Consider the following 13,428-nt stretch of genomic DNA (forward strand, 5'->3'; position numbering starts at 1 on the left):
GGGGATGGGGATCTCCCCCCCCATATCCCCCTGCTGCGTTTCAGCGTTCCTCTCTGTTTCCCTTGTGCTAGATGGAGCTGCTCATTGCCTTTGAGGTAATTGGCGTGACCCTGCACACGAGGGACCTTCAGGCACACCTGCAGCTATCCACGTGAGTGGCCCAAGGAAGCTGTTCTGGTGAGGTCTGAGCTCATATCCTGGGGCTCCTTCTTACCACCTGCATTTTCTCCCCAGGTCAAGCCACCAGGACAACTTGCAGCCCGTGTCCCTCACTCTGCAAGTGGACTACACACTCCAGGCCTCACTCAGACTGTGGGTACCACTTTGTCCCCAGTCCTCTGCACCTGAGCCAAGGCCTCCCCACCCCTTTAAATGCCTCCTGAGATCCTCTGACACGTCTCTCAGTCTGGTGTCCCCCTGGGTCATCTTTTCCCAGTAATAATGGTCACCATCACAGTTGCATTATTATTCCCAGTAACACAGGTAGGAGGGGCAGCGTTAGCGCCCCGGGGTGAAGGCGATGGTCCCTGCCATTTTAATTCTCCACTTCATTTTCTTGATATTTACCTTTGTGCACGTGCACGCGTGAGAATGCGGATATGTGCGTGCCGTGGAACACCTGTGGAGGTCAGAGGACAACATGAGGCATTGAGCTTTACCGACACCTTGTTTGAGGCAGAGAGTCTCTTTGCGGTTGGCCATTGCATTCACCAAAATGCATGTGCTGGCCCGTGGGTTTCCTTAGGGATCTTTCTGTCTCCACTACCCGTCTCACATTAGGGGTACTTGGATGACAGGTGTATGCTACCACACCCAGCTTCTAAGTGGGTTCTGGAGGGTATTTGAACTGAGGACCTCATGCTTGCAGAGCGAATGCTTTATCCATTGAGCCACTTCCCCAGCAATCCCCCACTGAAATTTTTTTTTCTTGAATTTATTTTATTTTATGTATATGAGTGTTTTGCCTGCATGTATGTAAGCATATCAGTGTGCTTGCCTGGTACCCAGGAAGGTCAGAAGAAGGCGTCAGATCCCCTGAGACTGGAAATACAGATGGTGCCAAAAACTGAACCCCAGTTCTCTAGAAGAGCAATAAGTGCTCTTAACCCCCTGAGACATTCCTTCAGCCCCTCCTCCGGCTTCTTGAAGGCCCACTGTGCACCACCGCCCTGCACTGTACCAATTCTTTACGAACTCCACCTTACAGGCTAGGGAACCTGAGGCTCAGAGAGGGTCAGTAGTCTGTGTGAGGTCACGAGGCTGGTGCATGGCAGAACAGAGGTTTATACACCAGGGGAACTATAGCTAACCAGCCTTGGCACCACAGTCCCCTCTGGCTCCCCAGTCCGCTCTGGCAGGACTCTGGCCTTCTGTCCGCCTTGATTCCATGTCTTTCTTACCCTAGGATGAATCATCGGCTGCAGAGCTTCTTTGGTGGGGCAGTGATGGGCGAGGCTGGCATGAAAACTGTGGAGGATGTGGGGAGTCCCCTGAAATATGAATTCCAGGTAAGGGTGCCTCTCTGGGGTCCTGACTGGTGTCTCTTACGAAGGGCAATGGGAAGATTGTTCTCTGAGTCTGGGACTCAAAAGTGGGAGGGTTGAGTGTTGTGGAGTTCCGGGTGGCTTTTTAGTCGACGGTAACTATGACACACGGGTCACATGTGCCCACAGGTGAGCCCAGCGGGAGATGGGCTGGCTGCCTTGGGCACACTGGTTCTAGGTCTGGAGTGGCCCTATGAAGTTGCCAATGGCAAGTGGCTGCTGTACCCCACGGAGATCACTATCCGAAGCAATGGGTCCTGGCCCTGCGAGCCGTCTGGAAACCTTGTCAACCCTCTCAACCTCACTCTCTCTGTAAGTTCATCATCAGGAATGGCCCGTGTGCAAATCATTTGCATGTCGGAGGGCAGAAAGGACGGTGTCTTCCCCTGCTTCCTCAGTCCTCATTTCCCCCACCCCTGTCTCTTCTTCCCAACAAATCTCTGCCCTCTTCAGGACCCCGGAGACAAGCCACCGTCTCCACTGCGCAGGCGGAGACAGCTGGACCCAGGGGGAGACCAGGGTCCCCCACCTGTCACACTAGCTGCTGCCAAAAAGGCCAAATCTGAGACTGTGTTGGTGAGTGGCCAGGGCAGGGGTGGGGAGGAGCGTGGGTATCAGGGGCCCACGAAGCAAGGGTGATAGAGGCCACTTACACAGAGACATCATGAAGCAGTCTAAAGAGGTGCTGGGGACCTGGGCCTCAGGAGCCTCCCGACAGAAAAACAGGTTTACCTCCTACCCTAGGGAGCATCTCTGCTGGCTGGATTCTGAGGCCTCATACCCTGTTGGGGCCATTTAGCTTGGACATTTGAGTTGAGGGGGGCAGGAGGAAGTGACCTGTGCAGGAAGAGGTTGAGAAGCAAATAGGTGAACCCAGGGGAGGTCTAATTGGCTAGAGAGCTTGAAGGGGTATCCCAGGACAACAGACAGACAACTCCCAGCGTGCTTGGCTTGGGAGGTGTTTCTTAGGCTGGGCCTTGCCAGCCTGAGCAGAGACTCTGTTTCATGTTCATATTCCCTGAATCAGAATGCATCTTGAGCTTTCTTTTTTTTTTTTTTTTTTGAAGTAGAGGGATGTACACAAGCAAAACAACGAACACCCAGGGGTGGGATGATGTGAAGTCTAGGAAGGGTAGACGGTGAGGAGCCAGCATCAGGTCTGGAGACCCAGGCCATCTCATGTCTGTGTTCCTCCTGTCCACCTCAGACCTGTGCCAGTGGCCGTGCACGCTGTGTGTGGCTCGAGTGCCCTATTCCCGATAGCTCCAACATCACCAATGTGACCGTGAAGGCGCGGGTATGGAACAGCACCTTCATTGAGGTTCGTGCCGGGTTCAGAGGTCATTACTGTCATCCGCATGGGTGAGGGGGGTGACAGGGAGGGAATGAAGCCAGGGTGGTGTGTGTGTGTGTAAAACAGTATCATGCTCTGCACAGTTGTGCGTCTGTCACTGTGGACCACATCGGTGTTATGTACGTGAGTGTGTAATGCTTTCTTTTACATTCTACTTCAGTGCCTTTGACCCTGGCCCTTACCCCGGGAATGCCAGCTTTTTTTTTTTTTTTTTTTTTCTGTCTCTGTGTGAATTCCCTATTCAGCCATCAAGGTGGCTCCTTCTATAGTCACATCTCATCACTGAGATCTTACCTAACTTCAGCAGCTGGGGTCCTCTCTCCTGAACAACACATAACTTTCCCGGAAAAAAAGTTGCGTGGGTCACCTGTCCTGCTTGGATAGGTTGGGTTACTCTCTCCTGCTACCTCGTTTAAGCTTTTTGTTTTGTTTTGTTTTTTGTTTTTGTTTTTCTGGCTTGTTTCTGGCATATCTACTCAGTTTCCAACACTGGGTCACAAAAGCTACCCTGGGTAAATGAATGGGTGTGGCTATGTACCAGGAATAGGTGCTGGGTAGACTTAGTCCAGACTGTGCTGTCCGGCATCAGCACGGGACCCAGTGCACAGAGAAGTGAAGCGTGCGTGCGTGCGTGCGTGCGTGCGTGCGTGCGTGCGTGCGTCTAGGCAAGGCTGGATGACAGATCGTTGGAGGGTGCTGCCTGGTGGGGCGCTGAAGGGGGTAGAGTGTGCAGAGTCAGGAGGCTGAGAGAGATTCAGCTGCTAGTTCTGACTCCCTCTGTCCTCCTGGTAGGACTATAAAGACTTTGACAGAGTCAGGGTGGAAGGCTGGGCTACTCTGTTCCTGAGAACCAGAATCCCTACCATCAACATGGAGAACAAGACCACATGGGTGAGTTAACGAGGGCAGCAGCCTCAGGCCCGGCCACACAGCACAGGGCATCTCTAAGGGGATGCTGGTGCTCGTCCTGATGGTGCAGGCCTACGACCCTAGTTTCCTAGGTCTGCCCGGGCTATCGTGAATTCAAGGCCAACCTGGGCAGCTGACTGCTGTTCTGGCTCAAGCAAGTGTCTGGGCAGATGGCTCAGGGGGCCAAAGCCTTGTTCTACAAGCATGAAAACCTAAATTTAGATGCCCAGTACCCAAGCGCCCAGTTAAAAGCTGGATGTGTTGACCCATGCCTGTAACTTCTTCAGCTTTAGGCCAGTGAAGGCAGTTGGATGCTGGGAGGCTGGCTGGCCAATTTAGACAAAATAGCTGCTAGTTCATTGAGACATTGCCTAAAAAAAAGAAAAAGAAAAGTGGAGAGAATGATAGAGGAAGGCATCCAACATTGATCTCTGGCCTCCCAAAAGGCACACAGGGAGCCTACATATACATACATGGACACACACACACACACAATTTCAAAAGCTGGGCGTGGGGGTGGCAGTGGGCATGGTGGCATACACTTTTAATCTCAGCACTCAGGAAGCTGAGGCAGGAGGATCTCTGGGAGTTCAAGGCTAGCCAGGTTTACATAGTGAGTCCTAGGACAGTCAAGACTACACAGAGAGACCTTGCTCAGAAACACCCCCCCAAATAATAATAAGTAAATAAATAAAAATTAAAAAGAGCTGGCCGTGGTGGTGCTCTAAAGGCTGGTACAGGGGGATTGACACAAGTTTGAGCTAGCCTGGGCAACTTAGTGAGCTCAAGGACAGCCTGGGCTCCATAGCAAGACTCCATCTCATAAAACTAAACCAATCCAACTAATCCTCAACACTAACAACATGTGTACATAAGGCTGAAAAGGCGTGGAACACCCGGGGATAAATATAGCAATGAACACACAGCAAAAAGTTAAAATTATGGCTAGAATAAAAAAAAAAAAAGCCGATATTCTCTCACTGTCGAGTCTTTTCAAATTATTTCAGTCCAAGTAAGATTCAGGAAATTCCAAGGGGGGGGGAGTGTTCTAGGTTGGGAGAAGGAACGTGACAGATTGCTGATAATCTATTGTGAAAAGGATGTTAGTGGAAGAGCGTAGGGGACGCACAGAGCGGGTTAGATGAAAGGTTGGTGAACTACTCCTGATGCACTTCCTAAAGCAGATCAATGGGCTGAAGACGGGCGGAGACAGGGCCGGACAATGGACTGGAAATGAGGTGTATGTCAGAGACCTTCCTCCTTCTCTTCCTCTCCTTCTTGCAACAGGGTCTCACAGTATAACCCTGGGTGGCTTAGAACCTCATTGATAGACCAGGCTGGCCTTGAGCTCAAAGAGATCCTTTTGTCTCTGTCTCCTGCTTCCTGGGATTAAAGGCTTGCACCACCGCCACCTGGCCCATGCTTGGCCTTTTTAAAAGAAAAGTAAATTATTTATTATGAGGAGGTGTGTGTGAGAGTGCGGGCGTGCGTGCTATGGTGCCCACGTAGAGGTCATCCACTGGGCCCGTGAGCAAAACACTTTCACCCTCTCACCAGCTCTGAGGTGCTTCTCTTCTTCTTCTTTCTTTTCGGTTTTTTCGAGACAGGGTTTCTCTGTGTAGCCTTAGCTCTCCTGCACTCACTTTGTACACCAGGCTGACCTCGAAGTCACAAAGATCTGCCTGCTTCTGCTGGGATCATGGACATGTGCCATCGTGCCCGGCCATTTATTTAGTTTTTAATTAAAAATGTACTTATTTTTTTATGTGTATGAGTATTTTGCTTGCATGGATATCTACACAGTGCCTTCAGAGACCAGAAGAGGCTGTGACCCTGTAATTGAAGTTAACAGGCAGTTGTGAGTTGCCGTGTGGGTGCTGAGGATCAAACCCAGGTCCTCTGCAAGAACAGCAAGTGTTAACTGCTGAGCCATCTCGCTAAGCCCCCCCCCCCCTTTTTTAATTTAAAATTGTATTATATTTTTTCTGGGGAGGTTGTATGTGTGTACCACAGTGTGTGTGTGCCGAAGTCAAAGGACAACTTGTAGGTTGGTTCTTTCCTTCCGCACCTGTGTGTCTGAGTTCTTGCACTCACCTTGTCAGGCTTGGCAACAAGTGTCTTTACCTTCCGAGCCATCTCACTGGCACTATTGGTTTGTTTGTGGGACATAAGAGCTCACTAGGTAACCCAGGCTAGTCATAAACTTTGACAACAATCCTCCTGTCTCAGCCCCCAGGGTGCTGTTACTAAAGGTTTGAGCCTCCAGGAGTGTGGCTTTTACTTTACTAAAGCCAAAAGTCACAAAGAATGAATTGAAAAATTAGACCATATGAAACTGTAAATCGACATACAACAAAAGATAATAAGTGAAAAGGACAAGGTCCAAAGCGTGGATATATTTTGAGAGTTCAATATAAAGGACAATATAAAAAAGGCAATGCATATCAGATAAAATATAACTATTTAACTTGCACACAGGGGACCTGGCAAGATGGCTCTGTAGATAATGGCTACGAAGATGGCTCCACACTGCTCGTGCAGGACACTTGAGTTCGGTTCCTAGCGAACACACACACGAACACACACACACACACACACACACACACACACACACACGTCAGGCGTCTCACAGCTGCCCATATTTACATCCAGGGGATCAGACAACCTCTTCTGGCCTCCATAAGAGCCTGCACTCATGTGCACATAGCCACATCCAATATATACATACATGTACATAATTTAATATTAAAAAAAAAAAAACACGTCCAGCAGTGGTTGGCACACACCTTTAATGCCAGCGTTTGGGAGGCAGAGGCAGGTGGATTTCTGTGAGTTCAAGACCAGCCTGGTCTACAACTCAAAGTCCAGGACAGCCAGGGCATTTACACAGAGAAACTCTGTCTCAAAAAAATATGAACCCCCACCCCTCCCCACAAAACCCTTTAGTTGGGCATGCTAGCACACAACTTTAATCCCAGCACTCTAGAGGCTGAGGCAGGACGATCACTGTGAGTTCAAGGCTAGCCTGGTCTACTGTTGAGTCTGTTGAGTTCTAAGCTAGCCACAATAGTGAGACCCTGTCAGGGACTGGAGTGATGGCTCATAGGTTAAGAGCACGGGCTATTTTTCCAAATGGTCCTGCGTTCAATTCCCAACAATCACAATTTGGTTCACAACCGTCTAGTAAGGAGATCCGGTGCCCATTTCTGGTATGCAGGCCCACGTGCAGACAGAACACAGTATAAATAATAAATAAACATATCTTTAAAAAAAATAATGAGACCCCGTCACAAATCAAATTAAAAAAAAAAACTTAAAAATAACAAGAGTTGTCTTCCTGTCTGATTGGAAAATACTAAAAAGAGAAATGCCTTCTGTTGATGCTAGGTGGTAGGAAATGGTTCTGACTGGAGTATAAATTGGTGGCTCCTTTGTGGGGATGAGTTTGTCAATATTCATTAAAGTTTAAAGCACCCGTTCCCTTTGATCTAGCACATGTGCCTATATTTCAAGGAGGCATCAGGACGAGGGTGCAGAGATAAATATATGGGGTTATTTTAGAGCGTTGTTAATAAGAGCAGGGAATTGGAAGCCATCTAAATGTCTGTCAGTAGGGGACCGGCTCCATAAAATGTGGTCCATTTCTCCAGTGACTGTGTGGTCCTCACAAGAGGTCAAGTTGGCCTTTATCCATTGAGAGGGAGAGATGATGTTATTAATAAAAAAAAGGAAAACAACTGGGGAAGACGAAGCTTGAAGAAGTGTGCGGGTGGTACAGCCCTACCAATGTGGGTCAAACGGCTTAAAAATATGGAGAGAGCTGGGAAGGGCACATGGGTGCATGCCTGTGACCTCAGCACTGGGAGGCTGAGGCAGGAGTAAAAGTGTGAGGCTAGCTTGGGAAGGAAGGAAGGAAAGAAAACACAGCACAGAGACTTACTTTGTAGTTTTGTTATTTGTTCGTTCGTTCGTTCATTCATTCATGAGTGAATGAAGGGTCACACTATCTGGTTCTGGCTGTCCTGGAAGTCACTGTGTAGACCAGGCTGGCCTCAGACTCTTGGAGATCCACGTGCCCCTGCCTCCCAGGGCTGGGATCAAAGGTCCTGCAGGCTTGTTTGTTTGTTCTTTGGAGGTAGGACCTCCTGTAGCCTAGGCTGTTCTTGAACTCCTGATCCTCGTGCCTCCTGCTGGGATCACCGCATGCACTGACTGCTACTCACTGTGGAAACAGTTTTTGGTTTTTTTGTTTGTTTGTTTCCCAGAGCATCGTGTTTCTGGAAACCTTTGATTTTTCTCTGTTACCTGTTTTTTTAAAAAAATCAGAACAATTTCAAAAGAAGGGAAAATCAAGCAGAGTCGCCTAGAAAAGTTCTGCTCCAAACACTGGAAACGCAAACACTCCAAAATCTGAAACTTTTTGAGCCACAGAGTAAAACAAAATCCCAAAGGTGAAACACCACTGGTTGGTCCCAAGCGCCTCTAGTGTGGACTATATAATCTGTATATACACTTGCAGACATGAGCATACACAAACACACACATGCCATTATAGAGGGAAAAACCAACATGCTGTGTGCTGTGCATTGTTTTCATAATAACTATTATGAAGTGGCTGTTGCTCAGCGCAGTCCACTCCTACTAGCCATGTTTAATCCTGTCCAGCGGCCTTTGAGGTCGGGAATTATAATTCCCAGTCTACAGACAGTTTACGGAGAGGTTGGGTAACTTGTTCAAGGCTACACAGCCATTGTATAGCGAAGCTGGACCTGAGCTCAAGAAGCCTAATTGCCCGAAAGCAGACTTTTGGCCAGGGCACATGAGTGAGTGATCCAGAGAGAGATGAAATTACTAGTCCAGGGTCGCACAGCTCATCAGGAACGGTGTTGGTATACAAGCTGGTATGCAAGATGTGTGTGTCACAGACTCGCAAATTCACAAACTCACAAACTCTGGCTGCCTACCGCCAGATCCGAGCCTGGCCAATCTGGGTTAGGGACCTATTTGCTGCTGCCAATGAATCCTGCAGGGGCTTTTTCTACTCTTGATCGCCCCCTACTGGCCATACGCCAAACAACAGGGCCCCGGCCCCGCTGAGACACAAAAGGCGATAGAATGAGGGGGCCCGGTCTCAGCAGGCTAACCCAGGCTGAGTCTCTTCTCTCTCCTCTGCAGTTCTCAGTGGACATTGACTCAGAGCTAGTGGAAGAGCTGCCTGCTGAGATCGAGCTGTGGTTGGTGCTCGTGGCCGTGGGAGCTGGGCTGCTGCTGCTGGGGCTCATCATCATCCTGCTGTGGAAGGTAGAATCTCCCAGCCTGCTGGGGCTCCCCACTTCAGACCCCTGCCAGCGCCAGCACGGCTCACCCTCCATCCCCTGGCTCTGCATCCCATTCCTCATCTCCATCTTAGATGCCCTTTCCTGGGTACTCCCCCCCACCCCCAGCTTTCAGTCCCACCCATGCCTGGGGAGCTCAGGCTGCAAAGGGGAACCCAGGAGCTCCGGTGTCCGGCGATCCACCAAGCTGGGCCCAGGACTTAGCCTTCCAGGTTCCCCAGCATTAAGCCCCGGTCCCCCGGAGTGCTGATGGCCGGGTCTACCAGCGCCCCTGATGGCCATCCCCTGCACCTCCTCCCTCCAGTGCGGCTTCTTCAAGCGAGCCCGCACTCGTGCCCTGTATGAAGCTAAGAGGCAGAAGGCTGAGATGAAGAGCCAGCCGTCAGAGACAGAAAGGCTGACGGACGACTACTGAGGGGGTCAGCCCCCCCTGCCCCAGCCCTCCCGGGTAACATGGCCTATGGACCTCCTCCTCAAACCCCCAGCTGGCTGGGGCCTCTGATTCTTCCTGTCTGCTCCTCTTGCCTCAGGGCCTGCTTGGATCTCACTTGTCTGCCACCTCAAAGTACAGCCCATTCTGATTGCTACTCGCCCCTCCCCCCGCCCCCAACCTCCACCTCCTCCTGGCTCTCCAGAGCTTAAAATCCCGAGAGGATTTCCAATGAGCATGCTGCTTTCTGGAGAACTGGAAAGGAGAAGCAGTCAGGGCTAGACCCTGTCTCTAGGCATGTCCACAATAACTCTTAAGTCCTGTGCCCTCCCACAAGGAAGGAGAGAACCAAGAGAGGCCAGTCCTCCTTGTCTCGAATCCCACCATCTCCCTAGGATAATCATCGTACCCACCTCTAGCACTGGCCATTGAGACCACCCTGTCTTCTTAGCCCACAATCTCTGCAGCTGCTTGGCCTTCACCTGCCTCTGCTGTCCTCTGTGTCTTCCTCGGCCAGCCCCTCCTCCTTCCTCTGGGTCTGGGGTGGGGACATTCATCCTCGCATCTCATACTGAGGTTGGGATATTTGAGTTGGGGACTGCTATAGGGACCATAGAAGTGTGTGTGCATGTGTGTGTGCGCGCGCACGTGTGTGTGTGTGTGTGTGTGTGTGTGTGTCCTGCTTGAATGTACTGATACGGTTTCTCTTTTGCCTGAACTCCAGTGTGACTTCTTTAAGCCAACCCGCTACTACCGGATTATGCCCAAGTACCATGCAGTGCGCATCCGGGAGGAGGAGCGCTACCCACCTCCTGGAAGCACCCTACCCACCAAGAAGCACTGGGTCACCAGCTGGCAGATTCGGGACCGATACTACTGACGCCCTCTCTGACATCCCTCCCGATGCTCCCTTCCTTCCTATTTATCATAAATTATGACTCCGACAGTCCAAAAGGGACCACGCATTTGGCTGGCACCAGCAGGCTTAGGCATATATCCCTCCTCACTGCAGGCATGTTTTCTGGGACCCTAGAATCTCCTTCAGGACCTTGCAGTGCTGAGCACGGCACAGCCCTGCACACTGGACACAGTACACAGGGCCTGCTGCTAACGGCCTCTTCTGATAGCCCGTAGAGGGTACCATGGCCAAGCCTCTGTCTGTGCCAAAACCAAGCCAAAGCACCTCTACTGGGAGCCAGGAGGAAAAGGTCCCTGATATGGTGACATCTTTCCTCCACACTGGATCCCCCTTGAGCCATGTCGCTGGACTGACTTGACGGTCCAGAATAAAACTACTGACAAGGAGGAGCTTGTCAAGCCCAGCTGCAAATCCTGGCACCCACTGGAGAGCAGGGCCACACTAAAGGCTATCCAGGGGATGCCCTTACGACTTGTGTGCTCAGACCCAAGAGCAAGGAACTAGAGAGCAGGTCCCCAGAACTGGCTATGAATGGATCTCTAAAATCCTGGCTACAGATGGAGTTGGCAAGAAACGCAGCCCAAAGGAACAAAGAGAAACAAAACCACAGACGGCCTGGACACACTGTGCTGGAACTGACCTGGAGCATGGTGGCATCCTTCAGAGAGCAGGGCATCAGTCACAGCCCAGCAGATCCTGGCAGGATGCAGAGGATTAACTCTGACCCATCCTGATCACCTCAGCCTGGGCAAGGCCTGGAGACCCCACAAGACCACGTGGGGGATGCGATACTTGAATGTAGGGCAGGGGAGAGCCTGGCCCCTGCCCCATCTGGCCAGACTCAGCTCTGTTCCCTTGACCACAGAGATGGTATTCTGAGCTGCCTGTGGCTTTCTGAGAAACCTAACCCTTCCCCATCCCTGAAAGCTACACCCCCATTCTGGCAGTGGAGGCTGATTTCCCAGGTCCTCTCCTCTCCCTGATTCCTCCCACTCCGCAGCTCTGCCTCTCACCCCAGCCCACGGTACTATAGCAGCTTCCCCCAACCCTGTGCCTTCTTTGTATATGGGCTTCTTTCTCTCTTAACATAAATAAACAGTTCCCAGTTTGTACTGCTGTACCTGCCCCTCCCCCACCCTCCAGTCCTGACCAATCTCAGTCCAGTCTGGAGGGGGTGATGATGATGGACCTGGCACACACACCCCCCCCCCAGCAAGCCCTGTGAGGCATTTTGATTCAAGCAGGGTTCACTTCATGGAAGTCCAGTTCTAGATAGAGTGCCACCGGGGAGTGCTTTCTTTATTTGTCAAGAGTTGTGGCCTGTTCCTGTTGTGTTTGGTGTGACATCAAATGCTTCCATTTATCGATAGGCTCCCAGCTTGGATTTTGGGAGGCAGGGGTGTTGAGACAGGGCCTCAGGCAGCCAGGCTGAGGTTTGCACCCAATCTGACTTTGGAAAGAGAGGTGGAGGGAGGGTGGAAGAGCCTGTCCCCTTTGCCTGGCCCTTGAAAAGGGACTCACCTGTATTATCTACCACTTCCTAACTGTTAGGCTCGTGGATATCTAGGGATATCCGGGGCCTCTCTGCCAACCTCACTTCTGTTTTTCACTCTGTATCCTTTCTACATGCCAGGCTCTGTGCCCAGCACTGTAGATAAAGCAATGACTAGGTCAGACACAACCTGTGTGGTCCTTGAGCTAAAGTCCAGTGGGAAAGACCCATGAATAGGCATTTAGCCCTCAGTATGAGAAGCTCTCACCCCTTCCTAAGATCAGGAAGGACAAGTAGGGAGCCCAGCTCAGCACGGGAGCTCAGCAAAGGCTTCCTGGAGGAGGAGGTGACTAAGCAGCTAAGACCTGAAGAATAGGTACAGGAAGTGGAGTAGAATGATCCAGCCCCCAACTCCCAAAAGAGATAGCATTGTCAATGAATTGGAGATTAGAGGCTGGGCCAAGGAGGCAGTAGATGGGTGTTGAGCAGGGGAACGTGAAAAGATGAGGCTAGTGGGTGGAGCCAAAGCGGATATAGGGACAACTGGAAAGGCTCCAGAAAGAAGTGGAAAGGCGGAACTGGAGAAATGGCTCAGCAGTGAAGCGTGCCTACTGCTCTTACAGAGGACCTGGGCTGGATTCCCGTGTTTTCATCAGGTAGCACATAACCATGTGTAACTTCAATGCCTCTAGCCTCCACAGTCACGTGCATGCTGGTGGGCTACATAAATTCACTCAGGCACACATGCATACAGGCGATACAGATTATAGATCTCTTTTAATTTTTTTTTTTAAGACAAAGTTTCTCTGTGTAGCCCTGTAGACCAGGCTGGCTCTGACTGCCTGCCTCTGCCTCCTGAGTGCTGGGTTTAAAGGCATGCGCCATAGTGCCTGGCTCCTTTTTTTTTTTTTTTTTAAGTTAAAAAGTCTTGAGTAGGGAACCGTTAAAGTCAGATTTGTACTTGAGAATGCCTGCCCACTCTGTTTTTCTAGCTATGGGGATAATAATAGTACACCAGACCCTCTGAAGCATTAAATGAGAGAGGGCCCAGAGGGATGGCTCAGGGGTTAAAAGCACTTTTTCTTGCAGGGGACCTGGGTTCAGTTGGCAGCACCCTCACGGTGACTCGCAAGCATCCGTAACTCCAGTTCCAGGGGATCTGATGAGGACACCAAGCATTCACATGGGTGGTGCATATACATGGATTAAGGTGAAACACACATAAAATGAATGAAGATGTGGGTCACAGTTTACAAAACAACAACAACAAAAAAGAATTAAATGAGTTAATCCAGGCAAACTTGTGCCTGACAGCACACAGCATTACGCTTTCCATAAGGAAGCCTTGTTATGTGCTGGCTACAATGATACTCCGTTCTAACTTGGTGTTTGTGTGTCACTGGGGATCAAACCCACAATCTTGCACATTCTAGAAAAACTGCCA

The 13,428-nt window shown here is 50.5% G+C and overlaps 1 protein-coding gene across 3 annotated transcripts in view; it reads left to right on the forward strand.

Annotated features, from left to right (window-relative positions):
• Itga3 (integrin subunit alpha 3) overlaps positions 1-11,604 on the forward strand; it is a 30,903-nt gene extending 19,299 nt beyond the window's left edge. For 2 of the 3 annotated variants that reach the window (XM_060386902.1, XM_060386903.1), the window contains exons 17-25: positions 72-151; positions 235-312; positions 1,406-1,508; positions 1,674-1,856; positions 1,998-2,120; positions 2,752-2,865; positions 3,691-3,789; positions 8,983-9,108; positions 10,298-11,604. In XM_060386902.1, coding sequence (XP_060242885.1) covers positions 72-151; positions 235-312; positions 1,406-1,508; positions 1,674-1,856; positions 1,998-2,120; positions 2,752-2,865; positions 3,691-3,789; positions 8,983-9,108; positions 10,298-10,453 — 1,062 coding nt within the window. In that variant the 3' untranslated portion in view covers positions 10,454-11,604. Of the gene's footprint in view, positions 1-71; positions 152-234; positions 313-1,405; positions 1,509-1,673; positions 1,857-1,997; positions 2,121-2,751; positions 2,866-3,690; positions 3,790-8,982; positions 9,109-9,447; positions 9,592-10,297 lie in introns of all 3 variants that reach the window. The other variant, XM_021641620.2, reaches the window with a different exon arrangement.
• The last annotated feature ends 1,824 nt before the right edge of the window (positions 11,605-13,428 follow it).

This window comes from Meriones unguiculatus, chromosome 7, assembly GCF_030254825.1.
Source record: "Meriones unguiculatus strain TT.TT164.6M chromosome 7, Bangor_MerUng_6.1, whole genome shotgun sequence".
Lineage (NCBI taxonomy): Eukaryota > Metazoa > Chordata > Mammalia > Rodentia > Muridae > Meriones > Meriones unguiculatus.